Below are 17,274 nucleotides of genomic sequence, written 5' to 3' on the forward strand. Positions count from 1 at the left end.
GCAGTGCTCCGAAAGCTAGTGTTTGAAACCAACATGTTGGACTTTAACGTGGCTTCTCACCGGGTATTTATGGACAACGAGAAGCAGCATAGGTTTTAAATGGAGGAGGAAGGATCTTATGCTAGGAGGCATTTTAATGGTTTTTATACAGATATACAGGAGAGCAGAGTCGAGGAGCTGAATAAAGGACTGAAATGCTGTGGGCAAACTCACAAGCTCTTTACTCCAAACCGGTTAAGTGTGCAAAAAACCCACTGAGCGAGATTCGCTGAGAAACGACTCATCCTTCCTCTTTAGATACATTCTCTTCCCCCCCCCCCCCCCCCCAGTTTTACCGGTTAACACAGACAGGTCCCCAAACTCACCTGGTACCCGCAGCCCCCAGCTGCCTCCCCATTTACCCCGGGAGGGAGAGTGGAGAGGAGGCAGAGAGGGAGCAGCAGCAGCCGCACACACAACATCCCGACCCGCACAGCCACCAGCTCCGATCATGTGATCAAATGCCACGTGATCCCAGACTGCTACACCGCAGGTCAGGTGACTGGCACAAGCAGAAGAGGAGGAACTCAAAGCCAAACACTGCTAACTTATTCAAAACAACTCCGACTTACATCACAATGAGCCGAAAAAGGTCACAAAGCCGTTCCATTAAAAAGTCAACATTAAAATGTTCCTGCTCATCCCACAGGTTACACAGAAATAGGCCATTCAGCCCATCTGGCTCACTTTCACACCAGCCATCTCCCACCCCCTACTTGGTGTCTCACTCCATCCGCCCCTCTATTCCTTGCTCCAGCTTCTCTCCCAATGCATCCGTGCTATCTGCCTCCAACTCCTTCCCGAGGCAGCAAGTTCCGCATTCTAGCCTTGGACCGAGAGCACCGTGGCACAGTGGTTAGCACTGCTGCCTCACAGCACTGAGGACCCAGATTCGACCTGGGCCCAGATTCTGTGTCTGCTTGGGTCTCACCCCCACAACCCAAAAGATGCGTACAGTCGGTGGATTGACCATGCTAAATTGCTTCTTACTTGAAAAAAAAATTGGGTACTTTATATTTTTAAAAAGTTTGGTGGGGTGCATTTTGTTGGCAAAATCTGGTGTAGTCACACCCAGCATTTCCAAATAGAGAGATTTCCCTAGCATTCACTCCCTACATTATAGATAGGGTTTTAAAGCTTTACTCCAGTGTCACATTGAAGAGAAGGTGACCAAGAAATAACTGCTGGTGGTGTAAGCTTTATATTGTTAACTGTATACATGTCCATATGTGTTTGTGCTGAAAAGGCAGCAGGTCCATTCAGCAAACTCAACCCTCCCTACCAATCAAACCCTCCCTACCAATCAAACCCTCCCTACCAATCAAACTCAGTTGGGTCGACTCCAGGTTATTTAGTTCCCTAAACGAAAGCAATGATCCCAAATTTCAACTTCAAGAATAAAAAAAATCACCCACTACCTGCTCACATTAGTATGAGTGGCATTTCCTCCCCGATTCTGCCCACACTTGATAAGCAAATAAAAAGACAGATAAGCAAATAAAAAGACAGTTCCGAGAGTGAACTCCAGAAAAGTGTTTATTTATTTCATACATGTCAACATCTACGGAATCTCAAGCATCAAGAGACATACAACCATCTGCAAATCTCCTTCAGTATACATTACACAATGTCTATTCACCCAGGAATTTACTTAAAAAGCCCATTTGTGCCATTACACAGGACAATTTGTCAAATGGGCTGGAACAAGTGGCTACAAGCCTTTCCAATTGCTCTATTCTGGGTCCTAAATAGGTAACATTCAAGTCTCTGGGTATCTTCTCTATAAAACATAACAGCAATATGTAACTGGGTGGCAAAGCAATAACATTTGAAGAAAATGATATGCTTCAACAGCAAACAAAAATCTCACCCAATTTCAGTATTGAGGCAAGAGCAGTGTACAGGAAACAAACCAGGTTTAAATTTTCCCTTCAATTTACTTAATCTACAGCTGTAAAAACATGATTTCCTGAGCGAGTGCAGAATAAACTAATAAATTACTCATTATCAAAAAGGTCCAGGTCATTCCACAAAGTGCAACGGGTGTAACATGGCCATTAGATTGGCGTGCACAAGTGTCCATAGCACAAAGAATCACTGGAGTCATTCACAAACAGAGGTGTACGGATCCACTTAGGGCCATTCCTGGTTTGGGTTGCTGAATCTTGCTGGTGGGGAGGGCTCTCTCTTACGCTGCAACATCTTTTGTGTCGCACAGTGGTGGCAGACCTGAAGCTGGAACAAACACCAGGCTCAGAATTCTATAACAGACCCAGCAAACACCCAATGTACCAGTCACCCTTGCTAACATATCATCCCCCCCCCCCCGTCCCACTCACCCCCATCTCCAGATATACACCGAAAGTTATTAAAAAGTTTCTTCCCCTATCCCAGCCACCTGCCAGACTAAGAAAGAGTTTGGGGTTGGCTTGAATGATAAATGCAGGTGCTGTACTGGAGAACCCAGGTGTGTAGTCAGCAGTATTACATTAGTCATCAAAGTTCACTTCCCAACTGATTAACACAATGGAGCTGTGCCCAAACATACCAATCTAACGGTGCGAGGAGAGATTAATGTGACTCTCTTAGGAGAGAGGATTTTTAAAACATTAAAAATGACTTCTGCAGAGAAAGAAAACAAACATCTTTATGAAAGATGTCAAATTCATTGTTGGGGGGCAGAACTGAGAGAGACCAGAGTATGTACTTCATTTTCATACCAAGCCCCACCACATCCCCTCCCAACTCACACCACTGGCACTTGATAAAGTCTTCAGCACAAGGTCCAATTTTAAAAAGGACCCTTCTGGACAAGGTTAGAGAATTTACAACACTGCAATTCACCTCTGTTCTGGAATAATCCCCAACACCTCATACAATTCACAGGTTGTAGGCAAAGAGTGTCTCCGGAGGTTGGTGCATTTAGTCGGTGGGTTTGGAGTGTGCATCAGAGCACAGTGAGAATGCATGGACAACACGCCCATCTTTCGATTGGTTAGACGCGGAGATCTGTTTTCCTGGTCTAGAGAAATAAAGCAAATTGAGAGAGTAAAGTCTTACAGGGGAACAATAAAATAAGAAATCTCCCAGAGGAGATGATTAACCCACGTTTGGTTTCAGAGTGGCCTGCTCACTTTCCCATCTGACGTATATGGAACTTTCTTCAAATAAAAGTGGGTTAAATGCTTCGAGATGTTGGAGAAGTGCCTAAACCGTTAGAGTCCTAGATTAGTGAAAGAGACTTTATCTCCAACGTGCACTGTTCAATGGCCAAGAATTGATGGCAAAAGCAGCAGGCCCAGTTGATTGCCAATCCCATAGAATCCCTACAGGAGGAGGCCATTCAGCCCATCAAGTCTCCACTCTACCGAGTCCACTCCCCACCCTATCCCTGTAAACCCACCTAACCTGCACATCTTTGGACTGTGGTGGGAAACCCACACAGAGGAGAATGAGCAAACGCCACACCCAGACAGTCACCCAAGGCTGGTATCAAACCCAGGTTCCTGGCACTGTGAGGCAGCAGTGCTCATCTGTGTGTAACCGTGGCAGCCCGAGACAGCATTCCCTCCAATGTTACTGTTCGGAGGGAACCACACCCAATCCTGCTCAGCAACTGTGACAGGTTGGCCAGCAACTAGTCATATCAAACCCAGAACCAATATAAAGGGTGCAACAGGGCCACTGAGGGTTGGAGACTGACAAGAGATATAATAGAAAGGAATGGCCCCTTTAAGAGACATCACCCTTTAAGAAGGTAGTTAGAAAACACAGTAAAAACTCCCAAATAATAGTGAACCAGTGGTTTCTCAGCAATCTCAATTCGGCGAAATATAGAAGAAAATTACTGGGAGCAAAGGGTGTCCGCGGTTTCCACTTGGGTTTTGCCTTCTGATCCCGAAATGGAGTCAGGTTCAAGAACTGTTCCTTCAGGTGTAGTGCACGCTCCTCCTCAAACAATTTTCTCTAAACCAACAAGACAAGAGAGAAGCAATTTGCAGCAGGTGGCATTCAGGGGATTCCTGGCTCCACAATCCTAATTAACACGAGGTTCCTTTAAATGTCCAGCCCCCCCCCCCCCCCCCCCCCCCCTCCCCTCCTACTCACCTCCTGACCCAGTCGAATTGCTGCCTCGGTGAAATTTTGCCTCTCTGCCTCAAAGTTCTTTTTCTGCTCCTCAAACAGTTGCCGCTCTTTACAAAACAATTCTCCCTCTTCCAGAAAATCAAAACCGCAGCCAAGATCTTCTTTCTGAATAGCCAGCTGGTCCTGGAATAGAAAAAGCAGAAGGCAGCAGCTAAGATAGAAACTGCGTTATTTCATTATGCACCCACGGCTTCTAGAGATACCTATTAAACTGCAAAACATCAGGACTGCCTAAGCACTCTGCTGAGGTATTTCATCTCAGAATAGATGTTGCAGGATTTAATGCTCTGGTCAAGATCAGATCTTGCCCAATCCCTGCAAGTGCACAAGAGACTTGCCACTTCTTGCCCCTCACTCCAGTGTCTCCCTTCATTTTGTACAGGGTAAATGTGGCTGCAGACCAATCTTGTTCTTAGTGCTAGAGGCGAACAGGAGTGTCCCTGCACCCAGTACTTAGAGAAGTCTAAATGACAACCAATGCTGCCCTTTGAACTTTAGACATGGGAGCTAAATGCCCTACGGGATCTCAGACTCGAATCAGCCATGGCCAATGGAGGATGAAAACTGGGGCAGAAGAGGGCGACTTACAATAAACACATTGCTGCCTGCTAGAACATAGAATGAATAGGGAAGGAGGGAGAATGAATAGGGAAGGAGGGAGAAGGATGGCACAGAAAGACACCCACCAGTTTACAGTGACACAATCACTCATGATGTGAAGCAAAGAAACACAAAAGGAGAAGTTTCCGTTGAAGTAGTCAACCATGGCTTTGCCCAGGAGCACGTACCTCGAGAAGCTCCTGCTGCGCACTCATAATTTTCTTACTCTCTTCAAGTTCCAGCTTCAACTTGGCTATTTCCTTATCGTGGTCAGTTATACTGACAACGTGCTCATCCTTCTGAACCACCGGAGACTTCCTCATAGCTAGAGGGAAATACAGTGGATTTATTTGGCCTGAGTGTTACACTCGGTCACAAAAGACAGACCATCGTTGATCATTTGTGTTTATTCATTATTGGGCCATAAAAGAGGGCACGGTTTGAAAATAAGCATCTCCTGTTTAAGGCGGAGATAAAGGAGCAATTTTGAGGGTCGTTAGTCGGTGGAACTCTCTTCCCCAGAGAGCAGCGGAGGCTGTGGGTCATTGAATATATTCAGGACGGAGTTAATAGATCTTTGATCTACAAGGGAGTTAAGGGTGATGGAGGACAGGCAGGATTGAGGCCACAATATGATCAGCCATGATCATACTGATTGGCAGAGCAGGTAGCCAACATTCACTGTCCATCCCAAGCTGCCCTGGAGAAGGTGGTAGTGGGCCTAGCTGCAGAAGTTTGATTCGATTAAGTGGCCACTCTAGTGGAAGAGTCAGCCATGTTGTTGTGGCCTGAGGCGATGTGGGTGATGTAATAAAGCAGTCACCCCCACCAATTTAGCAGCCAAAGGATGCTCTGGTTCAGCTTAGCTATCCAGCTTACTGATGCCAAAGAGCTTCGTCTCAGACCAATCGGATAGACACTCGAAATACTGCTGTCAGGAGCTGGAGAATAGAATGGAATGGATTTCTCTACAGAGGGAGAATGGGCCGAATGGTTTTCTGTGCCATAATGGCTGATAGGTGTTGAAGTGGAGTACAGTAGTCGGGCAGAATCCTGGAACCATTTAAGGAGCCAGTGGTTGCTGTGATATGGGAATGGTTCAGAGGCAATAGGAATTTTCTTGGACGAGTGGGCCAGGATGGATTCATCATCCTTCCCCCATAGCTTCTTGTTAGAGTGACACTGACAGCACTGCTCACCAACCAGTGGGCACAATCTGAAGTAGTTACAAACACAGTCCACTGGTTTATAAATGAGGATGGAGCCGCACACTACACTTGGAAAGTCGTTTTGAGATTACCTTGGTTCATGAGCTTAAAATGCCGTTAGCACCCGTTACACAATACTAATTCTTAAAAAGGACTTTATTTTTCAAATTGGCACATCAGAGTTTCTAGTGCAGCTGCCACAATGAGATAGGTGTCATTTACTTCACCTGTAACTGCTAGTTTTGCCATGTAATCCTTTAAGGAGTTCCACTGCTTTTCAACACACTCCGTCAGATTCCCTCTGGATGTATCTAGGGAATCATCGATGATGGTTACTTCCTCCTATTTCAAAATGTCAGCACAGGATTTTAGCACTTTTAGAATGTTTGTTAAGCCAGTTATAACGACATTGACTTCGAACCACTCACCACCTGATGCAAAAGCCAGGTGTACAAATTTCTTTACCATGTGGTTGTGTGGGGTATGGCAAGGTCACTAGTCTACCTGGTCAGGCCCGTCTCTTTCATTCAGCCTCTCTCCAGCTGCCTCCAACTGGAGCAAATCATTGCAAACAAAAAAAACTGACTGCTAGTGTGAGAACACGGGGCTGTAGGCAAGGGAGTTGACGCAACGGGGGCTGTATGCAAGGGAGTTGACGCAACGGGGGCTGTGTGCAAGGGAGTTGACGGGGGCTGTGTGCAAGGGAGTTGACGCGCTGAGTGAGTAGAGCTCTTGCGAGTAGACAAAACAGAATCTACATCCCAGCAACGGTGCAAACAACCTTCATCCGTTTCAAAGACTACCAATACTTGTAGGCTTTTTAGAACTGAGGTACTCGAGAGAGGAGAAAAAGAGAATGAACACTGATCAATCTTGCATTAGAACTGTTCAGATGAAAGGTGACAACCTGAGATATTAACTCCATTTTCCTTCCTGACTGCTTAGTGCCAGTATTTTGTTTTTTCTTCAGCATCTCTTCACTATTTTGTTTGAATTCAGTGTCCACCTGCAGCACACCCAATGCACGTCAGACAATTAACTATTTGAGGGTTGAATCGCTATAGCTACGTAGCCGCCAATTTCCCCACAAGGTGATCAATGGTAAATTCACATTTAGGTGTTGCTGGTTAAAGAACATTGGCCGGGAAAAACCAGCTCTTCAAAATATAGTGCCCTACAATTCCCTACATTCACCCGAGCTGACCACCATGCCCTCCGTTTAATATGAAATGAAAATTGCTTATCACGAGTAGGCTTCAATGAAGTTACAGAAAGCCCCTAGTCGTCACATTCCGGCGCCTGTTTGGGGAGGTCGGTACGGGAATATCTCAAGAAGGCAACTCCTATGACAGTGCAGCACTCTCTTAGTCCTGCATTAAAGTGTGAATCTGAGATTCCCATTTCCACAGCAGCACAAGAGGCTACTTTCAGTCCAACCATTAACAATCCAACCAATTAGGACAGTGAACATCTGGCCAGCTGTATGGTGCAGGGGGAGGTTGCAGTGTGAGAATGCTGGAGACCCACTTTGGACTCAGGATAACAGCACAAGACTATATAATCAAATGATGATTAATTGCTCATACTTACTGCAAGTGTCTGACAAGATTTGGCTCTGCCCAGTTTGGGGTGTGGACTGAGAAATTCACTCATCTCACTCTTCATTTGGTTCAAAACCCTCGTCAGCTCCGCATTATCCGACACCAGCTCCTGAATTTGAGCCTCATACTTCACGACAAGCACTTTGTACATTTCCTCTTCCCTCCTGCAGCACAGAGTAGACACGGTGCATTGAAAAAAAGCAAACATTGGGCCTCAAGCCATCCAGAGAAGAGACTTTATTAGCCTATCCTGCCATCGTCATCAGTCATGCCATCATTAACCAGGTCAAAGTTAGAATCACACCCTTATGTTTTAGCCTTCTAGTTCAGGTTAGAAACTCTGCAGCAAGAAATACATTCAACTCTCACAGAACATAAATACCAATCATTAAAGCAAAAGATGACTCCAAGTGTAAGCAGGCAACATATTCGACACAGCTTCTAGATTCAAAGGAAGAACAGCCAATATGACTCTACCACACAATGCAGTTTATATAGGAGGGGAGTACTGTAGCTCAGGGAGGTCTTGTGGTCTGTGGGTAGCCTCCCTAACTCTGGGCTCCAGGTTCAAGTCATTACTTCAGGACTTGATGGCCACGGAAGGTTTTCATAACTTGTTCAGACAAGTGGGTTACCAGCCTGTAAATCCTCCCAACAAGCCTGATGGCAGGTGATCAGAGTGGGAGAGTTTCCTGGTCAGCTGTACTGCAGAAGACAAGCATAATCATGGACCAATATAATGAAAGTCCATGGTTACCAATGCCCTCATGGAGTATGGTATCTGGAGGGGGTGTGTAGCTTAGAGCAAGAGGAAAATGGTTTAAACACTGTTCAGTTCAGGTCCAGGTGGGAGTTACACCAAACGCCAAGCCTTCTGGGCGAAGATGGGGGATTGAAAGCTGAATTGAAAGATTGAAAGCTGAACCTGACGCTCAGGCCTCAGAGCAAGGAAGAAGGCATTGGCAGAAATATTGGCCAGCTGTCCACTCTCTTAGAACATTGCAAAACATGTTAGGAAAGAATATGCAAAGTATGCCATTTTATTTAAATGCTGTCAAGATTCCTGGCACACAAGGATCATCACTTCACATGTGGCAGGACAGAGTTGAAATGTGACCAGTAACTCATATTCTGGCTGCTTTGAAATGATGTATCTGGCTCCCCCAGAAACAGAATGACTCGAACCACCTACGTTACCTCCCGAGCAGTCCGCTCTACACGTTCATCAACATGACAAGAAATTAACCTGCCCCAGCTTCAAATCCACCAATCCCCATTGTAAATTCATAAACATAAAGTATTTAGTCTCCTGAATCTGAATAAATAGAGTCCTTAACAATTCAAACTCTCTTTTCTATCCCATGGCTCCACTCCGAAATGCTAACAATCTACTCATGCAGAGACTGCCTCACAACATGGCATGGAAATCACTGCCAATTACTCAAGGTGTGCAGTTCAGAATGCAGGATTTAATAGTGCTTTCGATTTGACAAGAGCACGAGTCAGATAATCCTACCTCAATTCAGACTTGCTGGTTCTCCAGAAGGAGCGTTTTCCATCAGATCGTCCGATGGGGTTCAGGATATCTAAAGCTGTAAAAACGGAGTAAGGAAGATTTAATAGATCACATTTATTTATTTATTTAATATAAAAGTGTTGTCAATTGGCAGGTCTCTCACCGACGCCCTATAGAAACCCTGCCTCTTTCATCCCCTGTTGCTCTTTCCTGATTATTTGTTACACATGTATCTCCTTCTCAGTCCTCAGACACGGTTTTAGACAAGCTTCCCACTCTGTCCTTGTTCTGGTGTTGCTGTCCAGGTTTGGTTCCTCCTCAGGAGTACAGTTCCACTGCCTATAGCAGGTTTCTTGGCCCAATATGGTATCCCCATAATAATTGGTGGATGGCAAAATCAAAACAGTATCCAACATGCATAATAAACAGCGTCTCCATATTGAGGTGATGGCACAAAGCCCTTTAGAATGGCTGACGTACAGGGCTAAAACTTCTACAAAAAACTGAAATCGACCCAGATTCCTTCCCTCGCTCTCTTCCTGGCCTGCTGATTGTTCCCAGCATTTACTGATTTTACTTCCGATTTCCAGCATGCTCAAAAGAAATTCAAAACCAAATCCAAAATTAGTTGGTTGGTGTCCCATGACTTGCCTTCAATTGATGCTCACAGCAATGGCATGTGATGCACATCATGCAGGCTCAGGATAAGCAGGGCCTGTGTGAGCACGCACCCTCGATTGGAATTCTCCCCCCCCCCCCCCCCCCCCCACCCCCCACCCCCCCAACCCCAATAAATAGTCAAATAGTTACCAATTCTTTTGTCCTTTTTGTCAGTCAGGTGGTGATGAATCTTCTCCTTCAGTTTATTCAGTTCCTGTTCCTTCCTCTTCAGCTCATGGAGATACTGAGCTGCCCGACTTGCTATGATACTCTGTAACTTCACCACCTGGATGAGAGATGGCAGCAGTCAGTAACACACAATACCACTTCTGGTGGTGCCAGGGCCCCAAGTTCCAAATGCCCTCCCCAATTTTGTTTTTGATTAAAGTGATGAGGCCCAGCATTTGTTGCCCATTCCTCATTACCCTCGAGAAGGTGGTGGCGAGTTGTCTTCTTGAATCGCTGCAGGCCATCAGGTGCAGGTACACCCACCGTGCTGTTAGGGAGGGAGTTCCAGGATTTTGACCCAGTGACAGTGAAGAATATATTTCCAAGTCAGGGTGGTGAATGATTTGGAGGAGAACCTCCAGGTGGTGTGGTTCCCGGGTATCTGCTGCCCTTGTCCTTCTAGATGGGAGAGGTTGTGTGAGCCTTGTTGAGTGCATCTTGTAGATGGTACACATGGCTGCCACCGTGCATCAGAGGTGGAGGGAGTGAATGTCGGTGGAAGGGGAGCCAATCAAGCAGGCTGCTTTTTCCTGGATGGTGTTGAGCTTCGAGTGTTATTGGAGGCATCTACGCAAGAGGTTGTTGGAGGCATCCACGCAAGAGGAGTGTTCTCCATCACACTCCTGACTTGTGCTTTGTTGGACAGGCTTTGTGGACTCAGGAGGCGAATTACTTGCCCCAAGGTTTCCAGCCTCTGACCCGCCCTTGTAGCCACAGTATTCATATAGCTAGTCCAGTTCAGTTTCTGGTCAATGGTCACCCCCAGGGGAATGCCAAGATGGTTAGATTCTCTGTTGTTGGAGATGGTCACTGCCTAATCCCCTCCACTTCATTCCTTTAAGAACCTCCTAAAACCGGCTTCTTAGACTAAGCTTTTGTCAGTGGTCCTAATGTCTGGTTATATGGCACTGTAGCATCCATACAGCCTTCGTGCTCTCTCTGTCCTCACTATGTAAGGCCAGCTATCAGCATGGACCCAAGCCTTGCTGCTGTTGTGTGGTGTATTGTTATTCAGCAACTTTGTATGAAGGTGGTTTCTGGAGACAGTATAATGTCAATCATTCCAGCACAGCAACTACATACTGGTAATCTCTCCCAGCCACACTCCATTTCAACATTGGTTACTCTGCACTCCTGCCAACAAGTAAACCATCAAAAATTCCACCTTCACTGAACTCTGGGCAGCAGGAGTTAGGGACTAGAGAGAATGGGTTAGATCAAAGGTCACAATTAACACCCTGACAGTAAATCTTACCTCCTCCATGTGGTTCTTTAGCTGATTATTCAAACTCCGGATGCTATTCTGCCTTTGCTGTTCTTTTGTTTGTGAAGCAGCAATCTCTTGCTCCAACGCCGTTACCTCTTCCTATGTGGAAAGCACATTCTAGTGCAACTGTAAGCCTACTGGTCAGAGTGATTGAATCTTCCTTCCCATTGCAGGAGCTCTTCATCTAGCCAGAAGATTGGTTGCCATGGATCCCCACCTCAGTCCCACCCCACACCCCAGTCTGCCCCCACCGTTATTCATCAACTATTTTCTCATGTGCTGCTTCCCTCTACGTTTTCTGTCGATAATTGGCTGTTCCCCCCCTCCATCTGCTCAAATGTGATCAAAATATTATACCCTTTCTTCTTTCTTTAATGTCATGCATTAACTTACTCTTTCCTCCAACCTTCTTCATTAATCTGCCTGTCTGTGAAACATCCTCTTGCATGTGGAACCTGCATGTCATATCCGCGGGGACTAGAGGCAACATGTGCCTGACGCAGCACCCTTCAATAAATTAATGGGCCAGATTCCTGTTCTAAAGAAAACTTCTGCCACCTTGGGAGTCCTCTGTAAAAATGGCCCACTCAATAAAAAGTAAAAAAAAGAGGGGAGAGAGATACGGTTCAGCTAGATCCCCCATAACACAAAAACTAAAACCCATCTCCACTTGGATAGAGGAGCACAGCAGAACTGATGCACCCCAGACCCCTTTCCGGTTGCTCGGAAAGGGTAGAAACGGTCATATCCCGATTACAATTACCCAGCAACATCCTCATTTAATAAGCGTTAAATTTGCCAAAAATGTTTACTTTTACTACAGGTCTCAGGTTCAGGATAACTCACCTGTAGTTTTAACTGGCTGCTTTTCAAACCATCCTGCTCGTTGAAGGATTTTAATCGCTCCCTTTCTAGCCCACTCACTTTAGCCACATTCTTCCAATGGAGCTGCAGCAGGCTGTACACGCAGTTTATTAGAGTTACCACGTTACAGCTCGAAGCTGGCTTCTCCTCAAAACTATCACCGTCAAACAATGGAGGGAGTCCCAATGCGTTCAGCTCCTGGAACATTTGATAAAGAGTCAACCCTATTTGATTATCAGCTCCTTAAACTGAGGAATGGTTAAAATCCTTGACCACTTAGTCACTTCTTTGACAACATGCCAGACTGACGGTTAACAGAAAGGAGACGGTGTACAAATAACCAATATTAACATACCCAGGTAGCCTCACTTGAAGCTTACAGCCTGGACCTAAACCATGGAGCTCCTAATAGGAAGTGGAATGCACAGCACAGAAACAGGCCATTGAGCCCAACCAGTGCTCCATTCCAGATCATACAAAAAGGTTAGAACATTATGACATTGTAAATTAAATTAGACACTCAAGACTCATGCTGGTACACACTCGAGGCAGTGCATGAGCACAGTAATGGCAGAGAGGTTACTTTTTAGCATCAAGTATAAATGCTGCGTTGGGATAGCCCACATGTTAACATGGAGTAGGGAGATAGTGCACTCAACGGCTGCTTGTGAGAATGAACCGCGAGCTGAAAACTCGGACTCTTACCCTTTAGCATTGGGAGTAGCAGCTGGTCTGGATTAGCAGGGTGAATAGGAAGGCATTGAAACAGGAAAGAGCGCAAGGGGAAAGTCAGAATGGCACAAGAGCTACAAGTCTCAGCTTCAGCACTGTTATTCCTTCCCTGCCCCCACCCCAGGATAAATGAGCATACTGTTCCAGTTTTTATGGAACTTCTGTTAACTGTATTGCACTCCCTACATTGCAAGTGCCACGTGGAGATAAACAATTCCTGAGGTTCTTGATGACAGAGTGGGCAGCACGATGTAGTGCACAAAAACTGCAAGCGACTTATCTCGCTACTCTTTAGATGCTTTCATTTGTTTAGCACTGCTGCCTACCCAGCCCCAGGTCACTGGCTGTGTGGGTTTCACCGCCACAACCAAAGAAATGGGCAGGTTAGGTGGATTGGACATGCAAAATTGCTCCTTAATTGGGAAAAAAAATAACTGGGTACTCCAAGTTTATTTTTAAAAAAAAAGATACTTTCAATTGGACGGATCTGGGAACCTTCTCAAATTCCCTGGTGAGGAGCACATGTTCAATTTTAATCATTCCAGGTGCCAATGAAGTTATCAAAGGGGAACTGATGCAATAAACGAAGTATGAACCGCAACCAACTGATCAGATTTCACAAAGATTAAAGCAAATTACTGCAGAGGCAGGAATAGGGAACAAAAACAGAAAATGCTGTACAATCTCAGCAAGTCTAACAGCAGCTGTGGAGAGAAAAGGGAGCGAACGTTTTGAGTCTGGGTGACTTTGACTTTACTGTTTTTGGATCAGATGTCACTACTTGAACAGCACCAACAGATTCTTAACAGAGATTCCACTTGACATTCTGTGCAAAACTGGAAATGTCAAATTGAGGGGGGTGGGGGGATTGAAAGACAGGAATGTATTTAATTGCTGGGTGGAATGTTCTGAGTGGTTTGCTTAGAGTCTGTGGGATCCAGGATCAGACTAGTAGCTTCTTTGACTATAAACAGCAATGCCACACGAGTCCAGAGACCGCAACACCTGAATTTACAGATTTGGTCAATACTAAAGCAGCGATTCACTTTAGCCTACCTTGTTTAGGTACGATATGCACTCCTCGGCATTGTCGCCCCAGCAGAAAACATCTGGGTTGAAAAGGATGGGGAGTGATAGCACTGGGGAGCAGTGCAGAGTTATGGTGTTGGCAGGGGAGAACAGTGAAGCAGACGGAGAAACACACCGCACAATGAAACTCGTATCTGTGGAGAAATTGATTTCAAAGGCGGTCAGTTAGGGCAACGTTCCTCAAGCAAGAGGGCAGAGCAGCATCAGCTATCTTCCCCAGAGGGCCCAGGCATATTTCTTGACTGAAGTTACAATAATACTGAAGCAAAGCAAGGAGCCAGGACTGCAGGTTTGGTGATGCACAAGTTAACCAGCCGGTAATCAGCCAAGACAGGATGCAATATTCAATCCTTCATTCTGAAGCCCTGGTAGTTATGCTTGGGACAGATCTTGCTGCCCTATCTTTATCTATCGATCAGGGGAATGTTGCTGGGGCCACTGCTGCTTTAAGAACAGAAGCTCAAGAATGACTGGCAGATCAACAATCATTTGTGGGACCTTGCCATGTGCCAATTGGCCACGGTGTTTCCTACATTATTGTACAGCACTTTTGGGACATCCTGTGGTCATGGGAGACACTTTATAAAATGAAAGTTTTTCTTTTTACACACTATGGATTGGACAGAAGCTCACCTGGCGTCCTCCAGTCAGCCATCTCTCCAATTGGGAATCCAACTTTCAACACAAAGAAAATATAAATTATTACACAATTATTATGGTGAGGGCTGGAGGAAGATAAGCAAAGGAGACAAGATGGTGTTTGAGGAAGTTTAATAAAAAAATAACATCTTCACAAATTCTACCATCTCTCTCATACCACTCTCAAACTCTGGTATGGCAGGATAGTGTGGAGCTGCCCCCACCCACCATTCACAAAGGGAAATTGGAACACCACATTAAAAGATATGGACAGGAGCAGACGCAACAGTAGTGATTGCCTAGGTGTCAGGAGGTATATATAGTCTCAAACTTCCCACCACAGCCCTGGGGAGCAAAACAATAATCACACCAACATTAGCACCTAAACCTTTAGCTTCCTGCAGCTTTCTACCTCATTACTGCTACATGTGCTGGGTCACTCTGCTACCTCCCATGAAAAATATTGAGCCAGCATTGATCAGTGTTCTGCATTAAAACCTGGTAACAGAAGTACAAATGCATTTGAAGCACCTCAGATACATATCAGTGTTTTTTGTTTTGTTTTTTAAAATAGGAGGCTTTGTGCCTTTATCACCTTTTCAGACATTGCATTCCAGACCTGGGTGATTAGAAAACATTCCTCAACTCCCCTAGAATTTTTCCACCAATTATTTAAAAAGAGATATTATCTTCTCCCAAAAGAAAAATCCTTCCTATCCCCTCAATGTCAGTCATGTCAGATAAATAACAGAAAATGCAGGAGAAACTAAAATGCAGGAGAAACTAAGCAAGTCTGGCAGCATCCCTGGAGAGAAAAACAGAGTTAACATTTCAAATTCATATGACTCTTCAAATAAATCTACACTCAGCTTTTGTTCCAAACCAAAGAACATTGCATATTTTAGAAGAGGCCATTTGGCCCACCAAACCTGCACTCATCCACATTCCTTATTTAGACCGACTACTCATTGTACAAGAAATCTGTATCACTCCATTCCCCAACCATTTATGTGTCTATTAAGATACATCTTCAACATTATCATGCCTGCCTTCACCACCTCCATTAAAAACATGTTCCAGGCACCCACCACCTTCTGCATGAAAAATATTCCCTCTCAACTTGTACCTGTGACCCCTTGCAATTAACCAGCCTATACAATCCTTCCTAACCCTGGGAATGCTTCAGCTCTGGCAATATCCTTAGGTTAGGAGTAGCCTGTGAATCATTAACCTGACCACATCCGTCTTGTGTGTCAGCCAAAACTGGGCACAGTGGCTAGCACTGCTGCCTCACAGCACCAAGGGCCCAGGTTCAATCCCAGCCCCAGGTCACTCACTGTCTGTGTGGAGTTTGCAAATTCTCTGTGTGAGTCTCACCCCCACACAACCCAAAAGTTGTGCAGGTTAGGTGGATGGGCCATGATCAATGCACAAGGTTAGGGCAGGGGAGTGGGCAGGGCGCTCATTGGGAGGGTCAGCATAGACTCGATGGGCCAAACAGCCTCCCTTCTACAGGGTGCGGTCATGCTGACTCAGGGAGAGGGCCTGCTGGGAAGGAGGGACCTCTAACCGGCTCTGGGACCTCTCTCCGGAGACTCACCACCCAGTGTCCCCAAGCCCACACAGACACCCATTCCCCATTTAAATCCCCCTCCATAACAACCACCCCGCCCCACCGGCGACACCCATTGGACCGCGCCCTTTACCACCCCGCCAATCCGCAGCCGCCCTGAGGAACCAGCTGACCAATCGGAGCAGTACGCACGCGCACGCCTCAAAGTGCATCCTGGGAGTTGTAGTTCTCCCGTCTTCTGCTTTGACACGCCGCTCAATGCTGCCCCTTGTGGCAGGAGGTCCAATTAGCACAGAGACAGCAGAGTTACACCTGTCAGCACCTTTTAATGCATCCCAAAACAGCTCAGCAGCCAGTGCAGCATTGAGTAAGAAGTGGAGTACCCTCCCCCCCACACTCAATTCATTTTTTTCTTCCCTTCTGTTAATCTGACTTTAATTCACCCTCATTCCCCTTTGTTCAGAACTCACTCATCCCTGTCAGCTTCTTAATGAATCTTAAACACCTTCATTACATCCACCCACTAATCTTCTATACACAATCCAAGGTTAATCTAGGCAATTTATGGGTGGTTAGTGCTTAGTACTACTGCCTCACAGCACCAGGGTCCCAGCCTTGGGTCACTGTCTGTGCGGAGTCTGCACATTCTCCCTGTGTCTGCGTGGGTTTCCTCCGGGCGCTCCGGTTTCCTCCCACAAGTCCCGAAAGACGTGCTGTTAGGTGAATTGGACATTCTAAATTCTCCCTCTGTGTACCCGAACAGACTCCGGAATGGGCTGTTATAGGGGCTGTTTAGCACAGGGCTAAATCGCTGGCTTTGAAAGCAGACCAAGGCAGGCCAGCAGCACGGTTCGATTCCCGTAACAGCCTCCCCGAACAGGCGCCGGAATGTGGCGACTAGGGGCTTTTCACAGTAACTTCATTTGAAGCCTACTCGTGACAATAAGCGATTTTCATTTCATTTTCATGTGGCAACTAAGGGGATTTTCACAGTAACTTCATTGCAGTGTTAATGTAAGCCTACTTGTGACAATAATAAAGATTATTATTGAATGGCCCCCTTCTGCACTACAAGGGAGTCTATGAAACATGGCCTCAATGTAAACCTTTTA

At 45.8% G+C, this 17,274-nt stretch overlaps 2 protein-coding genes across 5 annotated transcripts in view; both read right to left on the bottom strand.

The window, feature by feature from the left end:
- man2b1 (mannosidase, alpha, class 2B, member 1) overlaps nt 1-505 on the bottom strand; it is a 37,647-nt gene extending 37,142 nt beyond the window's left edge. The window contains exon 1 of one of the 2 annotated variants that reach the window (XM_038785060.1): nt 366-505. In XM_038785060.1, the coding sequence (XP_038640988.1) occupies nt 366-461 (96 nt within the window). In that variant the 5' untranslated portion in view covers nt 462-505. The remainder of the gene's footprint in view (nt 1-365) is intronic. The other variant, XM_038785061.1, reaches the window with a different exon arrangement.
- A 1,052-nt stretch (nt 506-1,557) lies between these two features.
- On the bottom strand, nt 1,558-16,230 carry LOC119957167 (afadin- and alpha-actinin-binding protein-like). Of its 3 annotated transcripts, XM_038784952.1 has the most exons (14): nt 15,185-16,230; nt 14,584-14,625; nt 13,918-14,084; nt 12,112-12,327; nt 11,254-11,364; nt 9,921-10,056; nt 9,111-9,186; nt 7,584-7,758; nt 6,221-6,335; nt 4,974-5,110; nt 4,147-4,308; nt 3,888-4,005; nt 2,884-3,061; nt 1,558-2,274 (listed from the first exon to the last, which is right to left on the bottom strand). In XM_038784952.1, the coding sequence occupies exons 2-14, from the start codon at nt 14,603-14,605 to the stop codon at nt 2,097-2,099; spliced, it is 1,791 nt and encodes a 596-aa protein (XP_038640880.1). In that variant the 5' UTR covers nt 14,606-14,625; nt 15,185-16,230; the 3' UTR covers nt 1,558-2,096. The 3 variants fall into 3 exon arrangements, with proteins under 3 accessions (XP_038640880.1, XP_038640879.1, XP_038640881.1); XM_038784951.1 differs by having other exon boundaries at nt 14,584-16,229; XM_038784953.1 differs by lacking the exon at nt 11,254-11,364 and having other exon boundaries at nt 14,584-16,228.
- Nucleotides 16,231-17,274: the final 1,044 nt, after the last annotated feature.

The sequence above is a fragment of the Scyliorhinus canicula genome, chromosome 25 (genome assembly GCF_902713615.1).
Source record: "Scyliorhinus canicula chromosome 25, sScyCan1.1, whole genome shotgun sequence".
NCBI classification, from domain to species: domain Eukaryota; kingdom Metazoa; phylum Chordata; class Chondrichthyes; order Carcharhiniformes; family Scyliorhinidae; genus Scyliorhinus; species Scyliorhinus canicula.